This window comes from Salvia splendens, chromosome 4 (assembly GCF_004379255.2).
Source record: "Salvia splendens isolate huo1 chromosome 4, SspV2, whole genome shotgun sequence".
Lineage (NCBI taxonomy): Eukaryota > Viridiplantae > Streptophyta > Magnoliopsida > Lamiales > Lamiaceae > Salvia > Salvia splendens.
In genome coordinates this window covers 38,660,475-38,683,289 of record NC_056035.1, presented here as the reverse complement: position 1 = coordinate 38,683,289, position 22,815 = coordinate 38,660,475, and the positions used below count along the sequence as shown (strand labels likewise).

The window sequence follows — 22,815 nt, the reverse complement described above, 5'->3', positions numbered from 1 at the left end:
CAAATGCTATTAGATTTGTGATGTACTTGATGGTTAACACTAGGCCTGATATTGCCTATGATGTGTCTTGTTTGAGTAGATATATGTCTAATCCTGGTCCTGTTCATTGGGAAGCTTTAAAATGATTGATGAGATATCTTAAGCATACTGCAAAGTATGGTTTGTGCTATTCTAAATGTGAAAAAGGTGTAAAACTTGTTGGTTATGTTGATTCTAACTATGCTAATGATAGAGATAAGAGGAAGCTCACCACCTCCTATATCTTTACTGTGTGCAGAGCCTGTATTAGTCGGAAGTCACAATTGCAGCACATAGCCCAAATCCCGGATGGTATATAACCCTTCCTCCTCTCTCACAGCCTCATTATTCACTTCTCACTCTCCCTCTTGCTCTCTGTGTGTGGCGTTTCTGATTCCCTCTTCTCTCTTCATCTTTGTGATGATCTCCGGTTGTTTCCATTGTGATCTTTCATGGTTTTAGAGTGTTAGATCTTGTGTGAGTGGTGGTGAAGGCAACTGTTTCGTTTGCCTGAGTTCTGGAGAAACTAGGGTTTCTGTTTTGAGGGTTTTATGTGAGATTTGTTCGGTGAGAAGTGTAGATCCGGTGTAGAGGAGTGGTTTGGGGTTGGTTTCTGGGTGGTGAGGTGATTCACTAGTGAAACCTCATGTGCTCCCTTGGATCTTGGTTCTGGATGAATAGATCTGTCCTATTGGCGGGTGGTTGAGCCATATTTGTGATCTATTGTGTTTTCCAGCTTCTTCTTCTCTATTTCTTTGAAGTTACTGCACTAGATCCGTGTGGATCTCTCTTGTGTTACTGACTATTGATTTGAGTGTGCAGGTTACTCAGAGGTCCAGAGACGCATCCGGTCAAGGAGTGCGTGGTCCGAGTTAGATAGCTATAAACTGTTGTAATAGCTAGTTCATTTGTAAAATCAGTCGCGAGTTTGATATTTTAACTGAGCTATCTTGTACAAGAAAAAAGAGGTCTCGGTAAATAGTGAATCCAGAATAAGTCGGATCCCTATAATAACGATGCCGCTTTGTTCCCAAAAATCATGTTTACATGAGAAAATTATGTTTATCGCAATTCTTTTTTCAATCAACCCTATGTATCGAATTGAATTTAACAAAATCTTCACATATCAACAACACCATGTATTGTAACTTTTTATTAGGAAAAAGCACTGCTTGAAAATTTAATTTACTGTGTAGATTTAAATTGAGTAAGTCGTTTTGCCAAGTTTCAACTCACAACAATTCGAATCATAGTCATTTAGGAGTATTTTTTAAAGTGAATGGATAATCTAAATAAGTGCGTACGATAAATACATTTTCCGTATAAAACACATTCCTATAATTAACTAAAATTATTCTAACTTAATGTGAAATGGGGTTGGGTGGAAGTTACGTGCATGATTAAACAACTCAATAATTAAATCACAAATTACTGTTTTTATAAATGAAAATACCAAAGAATTACAACAATACATGAGATTCATGTCACGCATTATAAAAACAAACTTATTATTTTAATTGATTGAAGAATGTTCTCCAATGGAAAAGCTAAACACAAACAAAATCAAGAACTCCTTTATATTGGAAATTCAGCACTTGAATTGTAAAATTCCATGAACCAAGAACCAGCAGCACAGCAGGCTTTGCGGAATCCTTGGAATCCCGCTTGCTTTCCCAAGATGCGAAATTCCGTTTCTGTCCTCTCCTTCCCTCCCGAATTATAGCTCCACATCAGCAAATTCAACAACTCCACTGCAGTTTCCCCACTCTTCGGGTTCTCCAAAAGGACACTTTCGACAATTACCACCTTCCCGTTTTCTGCTAGAGATTCTTTGCAGTTTTCCAGAATTTTCACACATTTTGCGTCATCCCAGTTATGCAAAACATTCTGATAAAAGTAAAATAATTTAAGTATTATTAATTGAAAGATGGATAAGTAAAAAAGAAACGGAAGGAGCCAAAATGTAAAATCTTGGTGTCATTTATAACATAATGGACTTTATAATGTACCTTCATGAGAATTGCATCTCCTTTGGGCACACCGGCAAACATATCTCCTCCGACATGCTCTATACCTGAACCCATATAGCAATATATGTAACTTAGATACACGTATATATAAATTGAAAAATATGATTGATTGAGAGAAATAGACCTGGGTAAGATGGAGCTTGTTGAATGACATGTGGCAAATCAAAATTGATACCCTTGACGGAAGGATTGTTGGAAACGATGATGCTAAGCAATGCTCCAGTTCCCCCACCAACATCAACCACGCTTTCAATACCCTCAAAATTGTTGTACACCTCCATAAGTTTCTTGTACATAAAAACCGATTCAGCCATAGCCTGGTTTATAACCTTGCTTAGTCTGGCCTCCTTAGATGCATACTCAAATATACTCATTCCATGTGCTCTCTCGAAAGGGATGCCTCCCTCCAACACCGCATCTTTTAGATGATACCTATTCATTCATCACACATTATATTATTAAGTAATAGTAGTAAGTTCTACTAATAAAACTTTCACTTTTCATAGAAATACCGATGTGGGACAGTTATATGTTATTTTTCTAGTTCCAATTGCCCTTCGCCCGCTTAGAAGTGGATTCGAACCACTGACACAAGGATTTCAGTCCTTTGCTCTATGAACATTGGAGGGGTTGGACTTTGGCCCAAATTTTTAAGTCCAGCAGCCCTTCAAGGTGAACCTTGAAGGAGTTGGACTTTGGCCCAAATTTTTAAGTACAGATATACTGTTGCGTCAGTCAATTTTTTGGTTTCGGCCCAGATATACTGGTGGGTCAGTTAAATTTAACCCACAGTCGGCGACCCGCTCTAATACCATGATAGAAATCCATGGGTTCCATCCTAAAACCAACTGGTGATAGGAGGAGTGGCCCATGGGATTTATATACTAGTTTCAGTTTTCTTTTAACACCGATGTGGGACAGTTATATGTTATTTTTCTAGTTTAAATTGTCAACAACTTTACTTATACTATTTAATAGTATCAAACATTAATTAATACAAGTAAGAAAATGACTTACCAGCTCTCCATGAGCACCTTATCTTGGGTCATCAAAGAGGCGGCGCAGCACGAGCCGACTTCTTCGTTCTTGATGAAGAACTTCCCCACCGCCGAGAGAGCGTAGCGGCGCTCGTCTCCGCCTTCGCACCTCAGGATGGAGTGGCCGGTGAGGAGGCGGCGGATTTTCTCAAGCGTGGCCGCGGCGCCGGGGTTGGTCGTCGGAAGCTGAGCGGCAAGCTCCGCAGCCGAAATGCGGTCGGCGTTGTTGATGAGCTAGAAGAGATCGAGCTCGACGGCGGCTTTCACCACCATCGGAAGCACCGCGCCGGAAGCGTATTCGATCGCTATCTTGCGCGCTTCTTCATCCGCCGTCGACATTTTTTGTGCCTTGCTTTCATTGATCGGATTGTAGCATTATATAGTTGTTGGAAAAACAAATCATAAATGGCCGCCCTCATTTATTACGATAGAAGTTCCTAGACAACCGCCCATATTCATTGTGTGTTTAGTCCCTAGTTTGATGTAGTTCCAATGTACATTTAATTGTTGTACACCAAGGGACTCAAATCTCCCTATAAATACTAGGGAGATGAGCATTTCAAAAATAAGAAAAAACCATACAAAACATATATCTTCCTACTTCCTACTCTCAATATGCCTTACCATCTTATCTATACCTCTCTCGATTACCATCTTTAAGATGGTATCAGAGCAGGGAATTTCAATTTGGGGACTCAGAGCAATGTCATCATAGTCCCATACCCTTCTCGGCCTTTCCTTCATTATCCCTGCAATAACAAAACCAAAACCAAAGATGTCAGATTCTGACACAGAAAATACTAAACCAATCCCAACAGAAACCATGGCAGATTTTGCGGCACAATTTGCCGAATTCATGAAATTCATGAATAAAACAGGAAACAAGTCCGAAAGCTCCACAAAACAGCCGCAACCGCAACTGGAGTCATTAGGAGAGATCAACCTGAAAACCAAACTCAATGGGGATAATTATCCCCTTTGGGCCAATTTGATGGAGAGAGCAATAGGGGGAAAGGGGCTGACGTCTCACATCTCTGGAGGTTCAGACCCCCCTCCATCCGACGACCCCGGCTACTCGAAATGGCAGCAACGGGATCACTGCTGTTTCAATTGGATTATCAGCAATCTCGAAACCAGCCTTGTAAACGAAGTATCCCAATACAAGACAGCCAAAGACTTGTGGGAAGGTCTGGCTATCACATATGGGAGTGGAGCAGATCCATTCCAAGTTCATGACCTACACAGACAAGCCATGTCAATGAAGCAAGGAGAGATGACTTTGGAAGCCCTTTGGAATAAATTCCAAGATCTATGGATTTCAATTGATGCCAGAGACCCCAACCCCATGGACAGCCCCAAAAGCATCGACAAATACAACAAACACATTCAACGGCATAGATTATATCAATTCGTTTGGGCCCTAGATGAAAGGTACGATAAGATCAGACGAGAAATTCTAAATCAGGATCCCTTACCAACTGTCCGAAAAGCTTACGGAATGGTGAGAAGAGAAGCGGTCAATGACAAGGTGCTCAAACAAGAAGCTGTCCAATCTGACCAATCGGGAATTGCCACCGGACTTGGAGCGTTCAACCGGAGCCGACCATTCCATCCACCGGCAACCAAATTCAGCACGAATCGAAAGACAGAAGAAGATAAGAGCAAGTTAACTTGCTCACACTGTGGAGGAAAACGTCACACTCAGGAGACGTGTTTTCATCTCCACGGGTACCCCGATTGGTGGCAAGAGACGAAACATACACGGAGTGGGAAACGCGGCGGCGGCAGTAGCGGTGGAAGGGCAGCAGCGGCGGTTGCGGGCGGTGACAGAGTCACCTACGCCGACGGAGCGACGGGCAGCGTCTGCAACAACTCCAAGCCGCCACCTCCTCCACCTCCACACCTCCTCAACGGCGGCGGCGGAACCAGCGAAAACCCCACCGACAGCACACCTCGTTCACTCAACACAGCCAAAGTGTCGATTGCTACCACCAAAAATTGGACACAAGGTAAAAACGAGGGTTCGACGGAGAGGGAGAGCAGAGTGTGTAACCGGGGAGGAAGCGGGGCTCCGGTCGAAGCAGCCGCCTCAGATGAGGCGGCTAGAGTTAAGGCGGAAACCACAAGAAGGCGTCTAGGGCTGAATCGAAGAGGAGGGGGATATTTTACCTCTTTTCTTTTTTTGCACAAAAGCCCCCCCAGTCCGGTCCTATACCGAAACAAACCCCACCCAAAAAATGCCTCCCACAATAACCCCCAGTCAAACCCTTTATCTCACAATAAGCCCCAATTGACCAAGAAATTGCAAAATACACCCAAATCTGTCCCAAATTCCAGAACGGCACCTCAGACTTTTGAAAAATCCGAAAAAACACCCCTAAATCTCAATTTCGAATTCCAGCCTTCCATTTCATGCTCAAACTCATACCAAGCTCTAGCGTACTCATCATCCTCAAGCTTAGGACCCAAAGACTACCACTGTATTTTTGACTGTGGGGCAACCGACACAATGTCTTTTGATGCCTCGGATTTCCTCAATATTTCCCAATCCACAAAAAATTATGTTCAAACAGCTAGTGGGGAATTAGCACAAGTAGAGGGGGCGGGAACTATCACTATTTCACCAACCCTTTGCCTCTCAAACTGTCTTTATGTTCCTTCTTTGTCCCATAAGCTTTTGTCTGTGAGTCATGTTACAAAAGACCTCAACTGCAAATTACTAATGCAGCCTCGTTTTTGCATGTTACAGGATATCAAGACGGGGATGATAGTTGGGCGTGGCACTGAGCGACATGGACTGTACTACGTGGATGAGATAGCCCAACGGGGTACTGCAATGCTAACTCACGGGCTAAAAGACAGACAAATTTGGCTCTTGCATCGCCGGTTAGGACACCCATCTATAGGATATCTCCATCTACTCTTTCCCGAGTTAGTTTCTTCTTCGCATGTTTTGAATTGTGAAACCTGTGTTTTGGCAAAAAAGTCATAGACATTCCTTCAAATTGAACAATACTAGGGAAAAATCCCCATTTGCTTTGGTTCACTCTGATGTGTGGGGTCCAGCCCCGGTTACTGGGGGACAAGGTTTTCGATATTTTCTGTTGTTTATTGATGATTTTTCTCGGATGACCTGGATTTATTTTTTGAAAACAAAATCCGAAGTCTTTGAAAAATTTACTGAGTTCTACAGTCTCGTCCAAACTCAATACAACTCCAAAATTCAAATCCTTAGATCTGACAATGGGAGGGAATATGTGAACTCTAGAATGAAAACCTTCTTCACAGAAAAAGGTCTTGTCCACCAAACCTCGTGTGCATATACACCAGAACAAAATGGGGTAGCCGAACGAAAAAACCGATACATCCTTGAGATCACCCGTGCTCTCCTAATCGAGTCCAACGTTCCTAAATCTTTTTGGCCGGAAGCTATCGCAACAGCCGTTTACCTCCTCAACCGTCTTCCCACAGGAATCCTAAACTTCAAAACCCCCCTAGAGGTCTTCTCTTCCCACCACTCGACACCTTCATCACTCCAACTTGAACCCAAAATTTTCGGTTGCTCAGTTTTTGCTCACATACCCAAACATGATAGAGACAAATTCTCACCATGTGCAGTAAAATGTGTCTTCTTGGGTTATGGGAAGAATCAGAAAGGGTATAGATGTTATGATCCGTCAACAGATCGCATGTACGTATCTATGAACTGTGACTTTGTGGAAAGTGAGTACTTCTATAGCCAGTCTAGTGGTCAGGGGGAGAGTGAGAATCCAAATAGTGACGCACTAAATTGGCTACCTCTGTGGGGAGAAACCATTCAGGGGGAGGATGTTCAGGAGGAAAACAACCAAACTACCCTACCAGACCTCGTGAACGGGATTTATTATCACATGCTTTTTTTTATTAATGTCACTCAAATATTATATGTTACGTTTGTTGAATTATGTTGAATGTTGAGGAAAAGTCGACGGACGGCGTAAATTTGCAATAACTTAGTTCAATAATTAATGTGATCATGTGATGACCATTGCGACATAATGATTCTTTTTTTAGGGTGAGCAGTGACTAGAATCCCATTAGAGCATCCGCAATGGCGCCTAGCGCACCGCCTAGCCGAGCGCCGGCGCTAGGCGGTGCGCTAGGCGAACCATTGCAACCGCCTAGCTGTTTTCGGATAAAAAAACCGCCTAGTGCTAGGCGATTTGTGGCGCTAGGAGATCCGCTCGACTCCATTGCAGCCTCCGGATCGCCTAGCGCATCGCCCATCGGATTTTAAAATTTTTTTATTTAATGTATTTTTTTATGAAACTCATTCTTGGTTGTTTCTCTTTTATAGAGACATCCTAGAATGTTTTATGTTCCACTTTCGATGTGGGACAAACTCATTATTAGTTGTGTTTCTTTAATTAATGTACTTTTTTAAAATTTAATATTATTATTGAGTTTTCACGTATCTGTGTCGTAAATTTAATTCCGTATTTTGTGTGATTGTCAATTATTATTTGTTTTATATAATTAGGAGTGATGTGGCTAGGCTATGGTTAGGCTATTGCTAGGCTATTTACTTGTCTTGATGATGTGGCAGGAGGATTTTTAGTGATGATGATGTGGCAGGAGGAGTTTGTGGCTAAGCTATGGCTGGGCAATTAGGGCTGGCAATTTTTGATCTGACACGATAATCCGACACGAATCCGCACGAAATTAACCCAACACGAACACGCACGTTTAGGATTTGGGTCCTTATAGGGTCGACCCAATAAGAACCCGGAAATTTTGGGTTGGGTTGGGCTAGATTTGGGTCGGGTTGGGTTATCCGTTAAGAAAAAAAAAATATTTGATTATTTTTATTAATAAAAATAATATATTAAATTTTAATTTTAAATTATTTTTATTAATTAAAAAATATTATAATTTTAATTTTATTAGTAAAAATATGATTAATACTATTATCAATTATTTTTTATGATAAAAAAATATTACTGCATACTTAAATTTTATTAAAAAATAATTATTTTAATTATTTTAACTTTATTAGTTAGATTTAATTTTAATATACTTTAATTTTATTATTTGGATTTAAAAATTATTTAAATTAATTATTTTAATTTTGTAATATCTTATTTTATCGTGTAATATCAAATTTTAATTATATAATATCATATCTCGGTCGTTATCGTATAGCGTATATATTGTGTAGTGACTTATTATTAGGGATGTCAATCCGGCCGGTCTATCGGGTTTCGGGCCAACCCTACTCGGGTTACGGTTTAATCGGTGCGGGCTTGCCGGGTTGTGATTTCTTTTGGGTTTAAAAAGTTCAACCATAACCCTAAAAGCTCGGGTTTCGGCTAGCCCAACGGGTTAATCGGATTGCTACCAATAAGATTAAGATATGAACAATCCGATAAATCATGATGAAAATTAGTTATATTTATAAAATATAAAATATTTAATTATTATATATTTGAGATATATGCTTAAACTCAATCATAAACATGATCAAATACTAACATTTGCGATGTTTCGTGAAATTTTAATGCATGTTTTAGAAATTTAAGTATTCTTTTAGTGAGTTTAATTTATTTAATAATTATTATATTAATAAAAATTCAATATATAATAGAAATTACTCAATGAAGTGTCGAATTAAGAGTAAAAAATAGAATAAGTAGAAATTTTATTGGGTTTTCGGGTCTGGCCCTATCGGGTTGCGGGTAATCGGGTGTGGTCTTATGGGGTTTTAATTTTATCGGGCTAGAAATTTCCGACCATAACCCTATAAATTTGGCGGACTATTCGGGCCAGCCCACGGGTTACGAGCTACATTGACATCCCTACTTACTATCATTAAAAGATGACCAATATTTTTTGGATGACACGAAATCCGCACGAATCCGACACGACCTATATATTTTTTTGGATGACACGATATCCGCACGAATCCGACATGAATCTGTTTGGGTTGAACCCGATAAGAACACGATGATTTGGGTTGGGTTGGGTTGGGTTGGGTTGGGTTGGGTTGGGTTGGGACCCGATAAGGTTGGGTCGATATTGGGTTGACCCGATAGCGACCCAATCCGCACGATTTGCCAGCCCTAGCTGGGCGTTTCTTATTGTGGATGCTCTTATAAATGAAACATTTATTTATCGGCATCAGATTTTACATTGTGTTGTTTTGTGAGTTAATAAGGAAAGAATAAAGTAAAAGGGATGAATATATCGAGATGATGCTAGTATTTTCATTTTAGGATACGTTTTATTTTTAATAAGATAAATAAAAAAGAATATATATTTTATTTTTAATGTGACGGGGAGTATTATATTAGGATAGTAGTGTTTGACTATCTTTCTATTTCTTGCTTGACACTATCTTTCGCTATTTTCAAAGGTTTGTAATGTATAATAATTCATGATTCGTTGTACATTTACGACTGGATTTCTTTATTGTCACTGACTAAGGTTGTAATTTATAATACTCCTAATTAATCATAATGATGCCGTCTTTGTCATAAGCTGCTGCATGCAAGATAAATAGTAGAAGCTGCGAGCGAGAAAAAATGTTGATGAGAAAAATAATTAGAGAGTGATCAATTAAAATAAACAAATAGATTTAACTATGGATTTTTTTTGAAGAAAACACTTGATTAAATATTAAAGCACTACATCCGTCCGAAATAAATACAGTAAATTAGTTTATATTTTAGGTCGTACTAAAATTAGATAATTTTATAAATAAAAAGTTTCAAACATTACTAACACTATTAATAAAATTAACACTATTTTCATCACTTTTTTATCACTCTCTCTCATTTTATCATTTACACATTAAAACTATTTTCACTACTTTTTCTTCCATTCTTTATTATTTTATCAATTATGCATTAACTCTTAAGAATTAAATACATACGCACCAAATCCTAAGCGTTAAATTTAGACAGTCTCTACTACTACTAAGTTAATCCTAGCAATAGCACTAGCAATTTAGCATAAGGGGGCATGTTTGAAATTTAGGATTCTTTTATAGTCCCGTCGGCCCAATATACTAGGCTTAAATTGACTTATTTTGAGTTTTTTAGAAATATATAAGGAGAAGTAAGTGGAAAAAATTAGTAAAATATAAATTCTATTTTTATATATTAATTTTTTAATAAAATGTGAGTAAAATGAGACCATAAATTCATATCTATATCCCAAGCCCGAAATTTTATGTAGTGTTATTATATAAGTTAAGTGGAGAAAGAATAAAGTAGAACGAATGATATTTAAATTTTAAAAAATTTATCATTTAAAGTGAGACATCCTCAAAAGAAAAGTAATGTATATCATTTATAGTGGGACAAACCAACTATATCTTTTAGAGACGTTAGTACAAGTTCTACCTAATCATCAACTCTTCTAGGTGCAAACGTCCATGTCATCCTTATTGAAGGTGCATACCACTACAAAACAAATATGTTGAAAGGAGCAAATATAAATGAATTTTAAGATTTGAGGAGTAACATTTTGTGAATAAATTAACATAATATTTTATTATTATTAAATGTTATAGAGTATACATATACATGGAGAAACTTAAGAGTAGTAAAAATAAAATTAGACTAGCATTAATAGACGAGCCGAAATAGAAACTTAAGACAAGTATTGGCTTATGGATGGAGTATAATTCATACTATCTTCGTCCCACATTAAGTGTCACATTTTGTCATTTCGGTCCGTCCCACAATAAGAGTCACATTTCACTTTTACCATAAATGATAAGTAGACCTCACATTCCACCAACCAATTCTACTCACATTTTATTATAAAACTAATATATATATATATATAAGTGGGACTCATAATGCACTAACTTATTCAACTCACTTTTCTTTACATTTCTTAAAACTCGCGCTCACACTAAATGTGACACTTAACGTGGGACGGGGGTAGTATCTACTAATATCCCAAGCCCTAACTCCTACACACTTTTAGACACATAGGAGGTGTTCGGTTGACAAGATTAAATCTCATGATTAAATATATATCATGTTTGGTTCATAAGATTAAACCCTTCAACTTAATCCTAGATGGATAGTCTCATGATAATTAGTCATAGCCTCCCTCTCCAACAAAAATAATCTCACAACTTAATCCTAGATGGATAGTCTCATGATATTAGTCATGACAATCGAACGCCATCATAAAGAACTGTTGTTTGGCTAGATGACCAATAGTGGAAAATTACATAGTTCCTTAAAATTTATGATATAAATGACTATATTTAAAGTTTATGGGAAAATTCGAAAATGACCAAAGTTAGTGACTTTAGCGACTATTACCCTTATTAAAAATATAGTTTTGTGATATAATTGTATCCCTTGCTCCTTCTATCGTCCGCCGCTTGGAGTGTTAATGACATCCTAATTGGTTGAGTATGATGTTCCGGCAACAAGTTTTTATCCTTTTCATTCCATGTTCATCCTAACATATTTTAGTCACTTTTATCAACAAAACTCATCAAATTAATTAGATGACCCTTCACCATTTTTATTCCTCATTTAATTTTTAAATCCATGAATTTTGATTTATGACCTTGCATTCTGTTATGGAAATACCCAACACACACAACATCTACTTTACCAACCCATATTCAGTCTTGGATTCAAACATAAGTTTGTTAGGTTTATTTGTTGTCTTCTATTTTATGTCTGTTTTCATCCTAATACAATCCATTCCTACCACATACAAACAAAAAAAATATAAATTAAATAATCACAATGACTTTTGACTTGTTTGGCTATTAACTTACACAAATAAAGGCCATAAAATATAGTAGGAGTATAATAAATGGGGAAAATGTGAAGAATAATTGAGGTGAGGTGTGATTGATTAAAGTGAAAACCCACCTCTTCTGCCAAATGTAATGTTGGGTTGCAATTGGGAACATAAAGTGACATCAAAACACACACACATGACAACCAATCCTTTTGAAGGACCACTCTCCACTTTTATGAAACAATACAACTCCTTAATAATTCAACCATTTCAAGCCCACAACACATTCAATACATAAATATATTTATTTCACTGTAAACAAAACTCCCACTGTTTTCCTCAAAAAAAAACAGTTTACCTCTGTCCTCTGTACTTCAATCCCCTGTCCTCTGTACTTCAATCTTTTGCTGTTTTTCACTCAATCAGAAAAAAAGGGGGACCAAACTCAAATAAATGTATTTAACTACAAGAAGATAATAGCTATGCATTGATGGTCCAAGCAAACAGTAAAAAGAATAATGCACTAAACAAGATGCACAATTTCTATTGAATTAAAGATGCATAATCATGATGGGATAAACACTTCTGCTACACATGACATTTAAATGCAAGAAATCCATCAAGTTCCACATAATTACTGTGGAGTTTCCCTCATTTCTTTTCACGTGGAGGTGAAAACGCAGCGGAATGTGACAGCACTCGAAAAAAAGAGAAGTTATAAGCCACCTTTCAACATGATGAAATCACACAAAAGGAGAAACCAGCAATAGAACTACCTTAGTAATTAGTAACCAGCTATATCATCAAGTTGTGTACCTACTCACCGTGAAAACAATGGTTCGTAGCAATGGAGTTCCTAGACACAGTAAAATAATTCGGCTACTAGGAGGTTGCTGAGGGAAGGTCTTGTGCTTTCTCTGGAACAAATCTTCTAGTTATCTCTCCACTCAACGAGCGTAAATTCTCTCCATATAGTTAAAGGAACCAGCTACGGAAACACAAAGATCATGCCTAATAATGCAAAACACTCCAGTGTAAAGGGCCAACAGAATGAGAAGTAAAACAATGAATTGCTGCCGGATACAAGTGGAAGTGTGGATAGGTATGGCGAATATTTATTCTTCTATCATGAATTGACTAGCAAATTCATAGCTTTTTCTCAGCTACCACTATAAATAAGAATAACTTTTGTTACAGAATAATTGAATACACAGTTATGCTTCAATCTAATGTTGCCTATGCTGTCATGTTATAAAGGCGTAATAAATAGAATATAAACCCTAGACATAAGATTTCTGCATAATAGGACCATTCAATTTTCTTAAAACATGTAACATATCATTACCGTAGGACCTCCAGTGCAGGTCACTTAATTTTCACGAACTGCGTCTGATACTTTCCAATTAAGAACTCGGACAGAGAAGTGTGGCATAAAAGACTCCAACTGCATAAAGATGCAATCTGCAATTTTTTTTCATTTTCTCTCGAAAAGACATAATCGCGCAACACAACAAAGAAGGCATATTTCTACATACCAGGTCTTTTCATTTGACCAACAAAACGGTTAGTTGAATCCTGTGACCAGAAAAATTGGTCATTTCCTAAATCTCCACTAACAGATAGCTTACGCTTTCTAGAAACTAATTCCGCATTCTGATTCTCACTCTCTTCGTTCTGGTTACTTCTATGCAACCACATCTGGCTATGGGCAGGCTCCATAGGAAAGAAAGGGAACTCCTCCACCGGCAGGCCTTCATATGGAGATAACCTACGACCAAGGCTATCACTAACGAAACCAGAGCTGTCTTCCCTGCCCGAATTCGAATCAGAAAAGAGTCCCAACCTCAGGGACAAGTCAAAGCCGGCCTGAGGTCCCTTCCCTTTGGTGTCCTTGGAAGCTACTTCACACGTCCTTTTCCCAAAAAATTTATCTTCGCCATAAGGGAATAGATTCTGTAAGCACCCAACCTCGGAGGCAGATTCAGCAGGCGATGAAAACACCGGTACACCAATAATGACAGAATCCGACTTTTGAGCTACCTGAAAACCCAACTGACAAACCTCAGGTTTGAAATCCATCCCATAGTACAAGGGGTACACCGAGCTTCTACTCAGCCAAGCATTACTACGCTCCACTTCCATAGCATTTCTACTGCTAACACAATGAAGCTTCTTCTCAAATGAAGAAGCCATGTGCTGCTGCTGGTTAGTACTGTTTGGTGTGATTCGGTTGTTAGACTCCCAAACTAAGCGAGATGAATCCACATGTTGGGGCATCTTGGCAGCGTGCATCAAATCAGGATTCCGTTCATTCACATTGTCGTTTAGGGATCTCGGAGACATGTTTTTGTTACATTCTCGATACGAAGATCTGAGGTAAGTTCTCGGATTGTTGTGTCGCTCACTCCTTGACGCCCTTACCGGTACACACCCTAGATTAAGTGCAGCTGCAAAACACCATTCCATAGCACATAGCAACGATTAAACCATGGCGATAAACAAGCATTAAAACTAGTACCAAAACATACTACAAACATAATCAATTAACACCAATTATGGCAAAAATTCAGCTCAATCAATAAGGAAACACAGATGCAGAGAACAAAATGCCCACCTTCAACACAGGGTGGCAGAAGCTCCCCAGTCTCGGTGCTCTCATCTTTCCGAATAATCGTGTCGACGACATCATTCACTCGGTCCCATAGTGTCTCAACATTCGAGTATTCAGCCTACCCAACACATAAACATAATCAGTAAACACCAATTATAGCAAAATTCAGCTCAACCAACACCAAATCAAAAATGGGGTCAAAGAGAAAAGTGAAAAAGGGGAAACCTCAGAGTTGGCTTTGGAGTACATGATTTCCTCCGCTTTCAAAACCACAAGAGGCAGCTTCTCTTGCCATTCTCTGTTCTTTTTAGTCGCAGCAGAGTGATTATCATGTACAAGCCTGTTCAAGAACACAGTTTTTTTTTTCAAAAACATCAACAAATTCACATAAAGAACACATTTTTATTTTTAAAAATATTATAAAAACAAGGAAATTCCAACATCCAGTACCTGAAAATCTGTTGGATAACCAAACCTCTCATGGGTTGATGCCTCTCACTATGCCAAGCTCTTCGCACACACTCGTACGGTCTGGGTCCAGGCCTAGGCATCTTCTTCTTCAGTTACACAAAATATCAAACAGTTGGCGCAATCAAGAAAAACCGGAAGAGAAAAGGAGAATTTGGTGAAGAATCGAGAGGCGCGGAGGTGTATGTAGTATGGGGTGGGAGTAGAGGGAGAGATGGTGGTGGTGCGGCTTTTAGCAATTGGTTTTGGGTGCAAGCAATAAATGCTTTTTAGCGATGGAGTGATGTTGCCCCCCACAACCTCCCAATTTTTGTACTATCTCTAGTCTCGACCCTTTACTTTGTTTGATGTTTCACATTTCTTGATACACAAAAATCAAGATATGAGAGTGGTGGACCATCCACGGCATCAACAATGGGCCGTCTCTTACATGTTCCTTGCTCGCTATTTAGCTCACTCACCCATCACTTTTCTTTTCTTTTCTTTTTTTTTTTATCTCGGATTTCATTCATTAACTCTTTTACCATTCTATTATTCATAGCTTGTTTTAACATTATATATTCTGATTAATTCCAATTGAGTATGCGATTGAATTAAAAATACAAATATTAGTATTAACATAAGAAAGGTTGCATGATTAAAATCATAATATTATTATTATATAATTAAATAGATTTTTGATCTGTGTAAACATACACTTTGAAAGCCTGATCAACGATCATCCCCGAGCTATGTAATACCCCTTCTCATTTAAAAGCTGGATATTATCAAATGCTTAGGTGGGGATGTCATAGTCATATACACTTTGGGTAGGGTTGTATATGTATACTCTATATTCTATAACATTTAATAAAAAAAATATTATGTTAATTTATTCACAAAATGCTACTCCTCAAATCTTAAAATTCATTTATATTTGCTCCTTTCAACATAATTTTATGGCTCTGCCTTTGTTAGAACGTATACACCTTCAACAAGGATGGCATGGACGTTTGCACCTGGAAGAGTTGACGATTAGGTAGAACTTGTAGTAACGTCTCTAAAGATATACTACTCCGTTTGTCACCACTATAAATGATATACAGTACTTTTCTTTGGAGGATGTCTCACTTTAAATGATAAATTTTTTAAAATATATACATCATTTTTTCTACTTTATTCTCTCTCCACTTAACTTATATAATATCAATACGAGATAATCTCGTGTCAAATCAGAAATGTTCAATTTAGAATAAAACAAGGGAGTATTGTTTATATCGAATGGAATATAGAAATGTGTTATAGGTAATGGAGGTTTAGAGGGGATTTAGTGGGTTGCCTATTGTGCTGTGAAGTTGACGTGTAAATGGCTGGGGAGCAGTCTCTTTCCTTTGTGTCTCATTTTTCTACTAATCATGTTTCTAATTATTAACTTATTTTAAATAGATCTCGTCTGCATTATAGTCACATTATTTTTCAACTAATCATGCTTCATTCGTAGCTCATTATTTCTCATTCCATTTGCATCGCAATTAACTCACTTTTATTTTTAATGGTACACGATAAAATAAAATAAAATAAAATCCGGTTTTTGATGCACAAAGATGCAAGGAAATTGTAATAGATTCTGGCAAAATATATATAGAGTAATTTTAAATATTTAATTCGAGAAGCATTTAGTGAATATCGCTAGATGTATTTAAAAATTCATATATTCATATAGGGGTGAGAAGAGGCGATGGGGCAGTTTGAATCGGCAAATTTCAAAGTTTGTGGTTCATATATAAGTGACTGAATAATTATAACTTATTTAAAAAAGTATCAATTAATTTTACTTTTTCTTTACTACATGAATCAATATATAATGTGAACATATAGTACTCAGAAATAGATGGATGATGTCCAAATCATATAATGGTCCTCGAATTTTAATAATTATTCAATACTGGGTTGACCACTCATTTATTGTTTTTGTAGATCGATTAAATTCCCCGAAATTTGGTAAGCATTTAAAGAGTTGAACAGTAAAAAAAAAGACATAAATTTTTGGATAAAGATAAATGCTACTGCTACGTGTCCATTGAGCTAGCCATAAAAAGGTGTATTTACTACTCCCTCCGTTCCTTGTTAATAGAGGCGTTTCTTTTGGGCACGGAGTTTAAGAATAGTGTGTTAAGTGGTTGGTGAATAAAGTAAGAGAGAATAAAGTAAGAGAGATGTAGAGAGAATAAAGTAAGAGAGGGGGTTACTTTTTACCAAATATAGAAATGACTCAATTAACTTGGAACTTCCAAAAATGGTAAAATGACTCTATTAACATGGAACGGAGGGAGTACCAAATATAGTTTTCACTGTGATTATTTGAAGGTCTATTGTGTTTACCATTAGTTTTGAATCTAGTAAAAAGATATTGTACCTAGTACTAATGAATTTTAGTGTGCAGCCAATTTTTCGCTGCGTCAAGTGATAATTTTAAATGATGTGAAGATAATATGACAAATTTAGTTGCATTTGTTACATAGTAGAGCCATTTTATAATTTTAGTATGTTCTACAGTAGTGGAGTCATTTTTTCTTTTTAGTGAAAGTGAACACATTTCTTCTCATTTACTTTACATTCTCTTACTTTATTCTCTTTTTAACTCTCTATCTTTTTCATTTTTTTATTTTATTCTTCATTTACTTAACTCGCTTAACACAATTTTTCTTAAATTGCGAGCAAAAAGAAATGTCTCCACTACTGTGAAAAGCATGGAGTATATTATGGCAAGTTAGCACATTGAAACCATGTCGTTTTATTGATTAATTATTTTAATTTTTTACATTTCATTTGAACTTTTTATATGCACTCACTTTTTTCCATTAAAAATGAAACGTTTTCTAAAACGGAAACAACATCATCTCTACTTATTCCTCTCTTTTCATTAACTCACTAGATAACACTATATAAAATTTAGTGCCGAAAAATAAATGTTTCATATTTATTGAAATGAAGAGAGTATTTTTTATGAAATGATATCAATTTAGTCTAGTTTAAATATCCCAAAATGCCTAGACCAAGAGACATCATTTTAGATATTTCGGCATGCCATCTTGGATTTAATTTGGGCGAAATTCAATATTATGCGAAATTATGTTTTTAACCACTTCAAAATTGATAATAATGACAAGAATTAGCCTATAATTTATATATTTTTAAACTATTAGAGAATCTGCAACCATTTACACTAATTAATTATTCTATTTGGATTTTAAAGTCCTATTGGATATGATCTTAGCCCTTATATTAGAAATATAAAAAATCATAGACGTTGAGATGTTGTGCTAATAATTTGCCGACAAATTTTAAAATTGTACTAAATTTTAGCATACTCTTTAATTTTAAAAATCATATTGAAATAATCATCAATTTTAGGTTGTACTATGTAGTAACTACTTATTTCACAACAACAAAAATTTAATCGTCGATTTTTTTTATCAAAGGATGTCATTGTCTATATAGATAGACGACACTGTTTAACTCATTAAACGTGGCATCCACATTTATGCTTTCCTGGATATCATATCCATATTTAATTTCACCAAACAAATTTAGCATATGATAATTTCAAAACAAATCCAAATTTGATTTTCAAAGTTAGAATGACCAGAATTCAGCATAACGTTTAAGGCAATTCGTCCATTTGACTTTTTTTAATATCACAAAAGAATATATTCATTTTGGCGCAATTCGTCCATTTGACTTTTTTAATATCACAAAAGAATATATTCATTTTCGCGTACAAGCTAAAAAATATACTCCAGTAATTAGTAGGCGCAAGATATCACAAAAGCTCGAGTTATCATTTTCACCAAAGCTATTATGAAACCAAAAATAGTAGCCTATGTTTTATGCCATACAAGTATTTAAGGTAGAAGTAATTTTTGAAGATCCATTTTTCAATGTCTTACACTTATCATTTTTTTTAGGAGCAACACTGATTAACCGTAATTATTCTTGTAACATTCCCAGTTCAGCAATAATAGATTGTTTGGGAAAATTTCTGAACAACATCCCTAAAAAGATATTCTTAGTTTATGATGATTGATGAAATAGTAGACAATGTGTTTGTACCATGGAAGAACCCACATGGGCTGTGGGTCGAATGTCATAGCTATTGGCTCATAATGCTAAAAAAAACTCTATTGAATTCGACTTTTAAAGATGGCGTGGAGCTCATGGTACGATAGCTCCATCCTAATTTTTGGGGTTAAGTTCAGTTCTATTCTTCATATAATTGTCAGCTTTGGTTGTCACACCACCTTTGAATCTCTTATTATAACACCGGAGACATGTCATATTTTACTATGTTCGATCTCACTATAGTACGAGAGTGAGTAACCACGGAATCATGTTTTGTGAACGATAGTTTGATACTACCTCATTAAGAGGATTGTTTCTCTATTATTTATTCGAGTTAATATTAGTTTATTTTCTATTTCGGTTCTAGTTTTGTATTTGTTGTTTTCGGCGTGTTTTATTTTATCCGCCATTGATTTTCATCCACTTTCATATCAGATACTACTTCTAAAGAATTCATAATAAAATTTTTAAATTTCATATATGGTTTGACTTTATTTTAAGTGGTATAGTACTATATTATATCTTTATCCACTATTCATTTTGTCAGTGTAGAATGTTTGTCATTATATATCTTACTTGAATATTAGTAGTATTTGATATATCACTTCATTAACCGATTCAACACATATTTCTCTAAGAAAATATAAAAAAAAGTAAAATTCATAGTTTACTAGTACTATATTTTAACCCGGTTTGCTTCACATTTTTTAAAATGTGAAGGTTAATATGGCTGGCCAATGGAGTATTATACATTTATAAGATTGGATAAAGCAAACTACTATTCATGTTGGTAATGACACTAGCAGAATTAATAAAAGCTTATATAGTCAATTATGTCATGTCATAATCAGTGTCATATTCAGAATTTAGTTAGGTAACATATTATTGTTACAAACAGTCTGTAAACGGACAAGAAAAATAATAGTAGTCCCTAAAATTAATAGTGAGAAGACATATAGCGGTAGACATTATATGATAACAGGATAATTCAAAATCCAGAGTTGTCACCTCATTCCCTGAAATATCAACATAGGACATTTGCACTTCTCAAACACAACCATAAGTATATCAATAATTTCCTCATTTAAACTAAGAAATCACAATCACATATCCATTGGGGAGACAAATCCATGTCTAGGGTATACCTCGGTTCGACCCTGATACCATCGATGTTACTCTTCATTAGTGGTGACGTGTTCTCCATGGATTTCGATTTGTACGCCTCCATGGCCTACAAAGTAGGAAACAATTCAAGGATAAGAAGTGTGACCAAACATGAAATCCAGGCGTTTAGTCGATACATCTTTAATATCTCGTGTTTCATAGACACTCAATTGGTGAAATCAGAACAATATTTTAGGTCGAAGTATAACTATTGATCACATAATAGGTGACGAAACAGAATCATTACCTCTCATATAACAGGGGTGTAGATGAGGATGACACGAATTGACAGCTCGAACAATGCATTCCACAAGTCTTGCCTTGTTCATTCCTGAGAAACATGGTTAGCAAAAGGACTTCATCAATTATGTAATAGCTCTGGGTTGTTGCTACAAAACTGAACAGCTAAAACAAAACATAATTATGTGATGGCCTAAATCTCAAGTATTACTTGTCTAAAGTTCGAGTTCAAAGTATGGACAAGAATGACCGACCCAAATCAGCTGGTAGAGTTATTATCTCTGGGACGAGGAACAGCTCATTCGTCAAGGGAAATTCCTGCAGAAAGGGACAGTGACTAAAAGTTTGAAAACTGATAAAGTTTAAACATTATGAAGAAATCAATCTCTACTGTTTTTGTTAGGTCAGTGTTTCGTTTATGAGGGGGTAGTCACTGGGCTCACTGCCATGGGGAAGAAGGGGATTCATCTTCATCTAAGGGGAAGTATCGCTTTGTTTCATCGAGATCTTACTCAAAGCCCTTCATATGAGTGATGCCATCTAGAAGCACATAACTACACCTAAGCTAATTGCCTTTTCCAGATCTCCTGAAAGCTGATTTCAAGCAAGTAAATAAGGAGAAGCTTCTCAAGTCATACACAGGAAACTTGCAAAATGATGTTCACATAATGAGAATTTACATTGTTCAATAACACTATTAATTCCTGATCAAAGGGTAAGATTGCATTACATTATTGCACATTTGAACAAGACAATTACCTAATCATGGCAATGAATGTTTTATTGTTCAGCATCAAACTGATAGTACTGAAGCTCCAGATCCACATATAGATATCAAATACCCTTACAGCTATAGCCCGCTGTGTTAAATAACAGTCGGGTTGTAAATTAGTAATCAAGTTAAGCTTTTCATACTCTAGCAATACAAACCACGGATATGTCGTACACCTATCTTCGCCTTTTTGGCTAAGATCAAATGTGGTTACAGTTCTTATCAGATTGGTATTGTCTTTGTTTATATCGGAATGAATCAATCTAATCCCTTCCAGTCTGAAGATTAGTACACAGTTTTCATCTAAACACTGTACGGATAACGAAAGAATCACCCATAACAACTATCCAAAATCCGAAATATACATTGTTTAGAAGGATCCTAGTATGTGCACCAAACTTGCTTCCATGTGCTGAAGATGTCATCTCTTTTCTCCTTATTATCCTCTACAATGGAAAACACTCTAAACTTCCTTTACAATTTCCTTTTAAACTTGTCTTCTAATTGCACATTTGCTCTCCAACTACAACCTAAGAAATACCCAACCAGAGCAAAAAAGTACAATACTGATCAGTTTTAGACTCATTTCAGGAACTAAATTTCTAAAACTAATTTCCAGTGGTGCCAATGGAGAGATCAGATGCCAACATTTATCTCTTAAACTTGGCCTCATTTTAATCAAGTGATCACATACAAGCATTTATGTGTTCCACTAAACTTTGCACAAACACATTGTTGTAATTCAAACTTATCAGAGCATAAATGTTTCAAACTGCCGAAGCTAATCGTGTAAAATCCAAAATACGCAGAAACGAACAACACGAAGCAAAAACTTGTGAATGTTCACCAATCCCCAATTAAGATTCATAATCCAGAATTAGGTAAACAAAAAACAATTAGATCATCTCCAATAGCGGACGTCCGGTCGGACGTGGGCGACGGGCGACCGGGACGTCCGCCATTGTGGCAGGGAAGGTCGGATACGGACGTCCCGTGAGGATGTCGGGGTGTCCTCGGACGTCGGCGCGACGGGCGGGCGGACGTCCGCCATTGTGGCGTGGGTCGGACGTCCGATTTTTAAATTTTTTTTTTATTTTTTTTAAACTCTATATATACGGCTCGTTGAATTTTATTTCATTCGCACCACTTGTGTTAACAAGTTTCTCTCTCTACATCTCTAATTTCAAGTATATCTAGAATGTCTAGTGACAGTAATAGCGAGAATGAATTGGAGGTCGCTGTGGAAGGTGCGATAGATAGGCTGCTACAGCAGAGGGAGCAGCGGCGGCAGCAGGCTGCGGTACCTCGGCCGATCCATCGTCGAACTACAGTACCCCGTGACCACATTGCTGCACATATTCGGTTGTATGCAGACTACTTCGCTCCGCAACTGCGTTTTGGGGAAGCCTTATTCCGGCGACGCTTTAGGATGCATCGTCCGCTGTTTCTGCACATCGTGGGTGCTTTAGAGAGAAGATACTTGTATTTTAGGATCAGGGAGGATGCAGCTGGCAAACCCGGACTCACGCCCTTGCAGAAGTGCACTGTCGCAATCAGACAACTGGCGTATGAAGGCGCGGCCGACATGTTCGACGAGTACCTCCACATTGGCGAGTC

The 22,815-nt window shown here is 36.9% G+C and overlaps 1 protein-coding gene and 1 pseudogene across 7 annotated transcripts; both read right to left on the bottom strand.

Annotated features, from left to right (window-relative positions):
* Nucleotides 1–1,593: 1,593 nt before the first annotated feature.
* On the bottom strand, nucleotides 1,594–3,424 carry LOC121801121 (annotated as a pseudogene).
* Nucleotides 3,425–11,836: 8,412 nt separating this feature from the next.
* Nucleotides 11,837–15,269, bottom strand: LOC121799926. 7 transcript variants are annotated; one of them, XR_006050390.1, is made up of 6 exons: nucleotides 14,904–15,269; nucleotides 14,679–14,793; nucleotides 14,457–14,571; nucleotides 13,378–14,289; nucleotides 12,667–13,303; nucleotides 11,837–12,249 (listed from the first exon to the last, which is right to left on the bottom strand). XR_006050390.1 is itself a non-coding variant. In XM_042199445.1 (6 exons), the coding sequence occupies exons 1-5, from the start codon at nucleotides 15,002–15,004 to the stop codon at nucleotides 13,212–13,214; spliced, it is 1,335 nt and encodes a 444-aa protein (XP_042055379.1). In that variant the 5' UTR covers nucleotides 15,005–15,269; the 3' UTR covers nucleotides 11,837–12,853; nucleotides 13,188–13,211. The 7 variants fall into 7 exon arrangements, 4 of the variants coding, with proteins under 4 accessions (XP_042055379.1, XP_042055381.1, XP_042055378.1 ...); XR_006050391.1 differs by having other exon boundaries at nucleotides 11,837–12,853; nucleotides 13,188–13,286; nucleotides 14,904–15,267; XR_006050392.1 differs by having other exon boundaries at nucleotides 13,188–13,286; nucleotides 14,904–15,267.
* Between the last annotated feature and the right edge of the window lie 7,546 nt (nucleotides 15,270–22,815).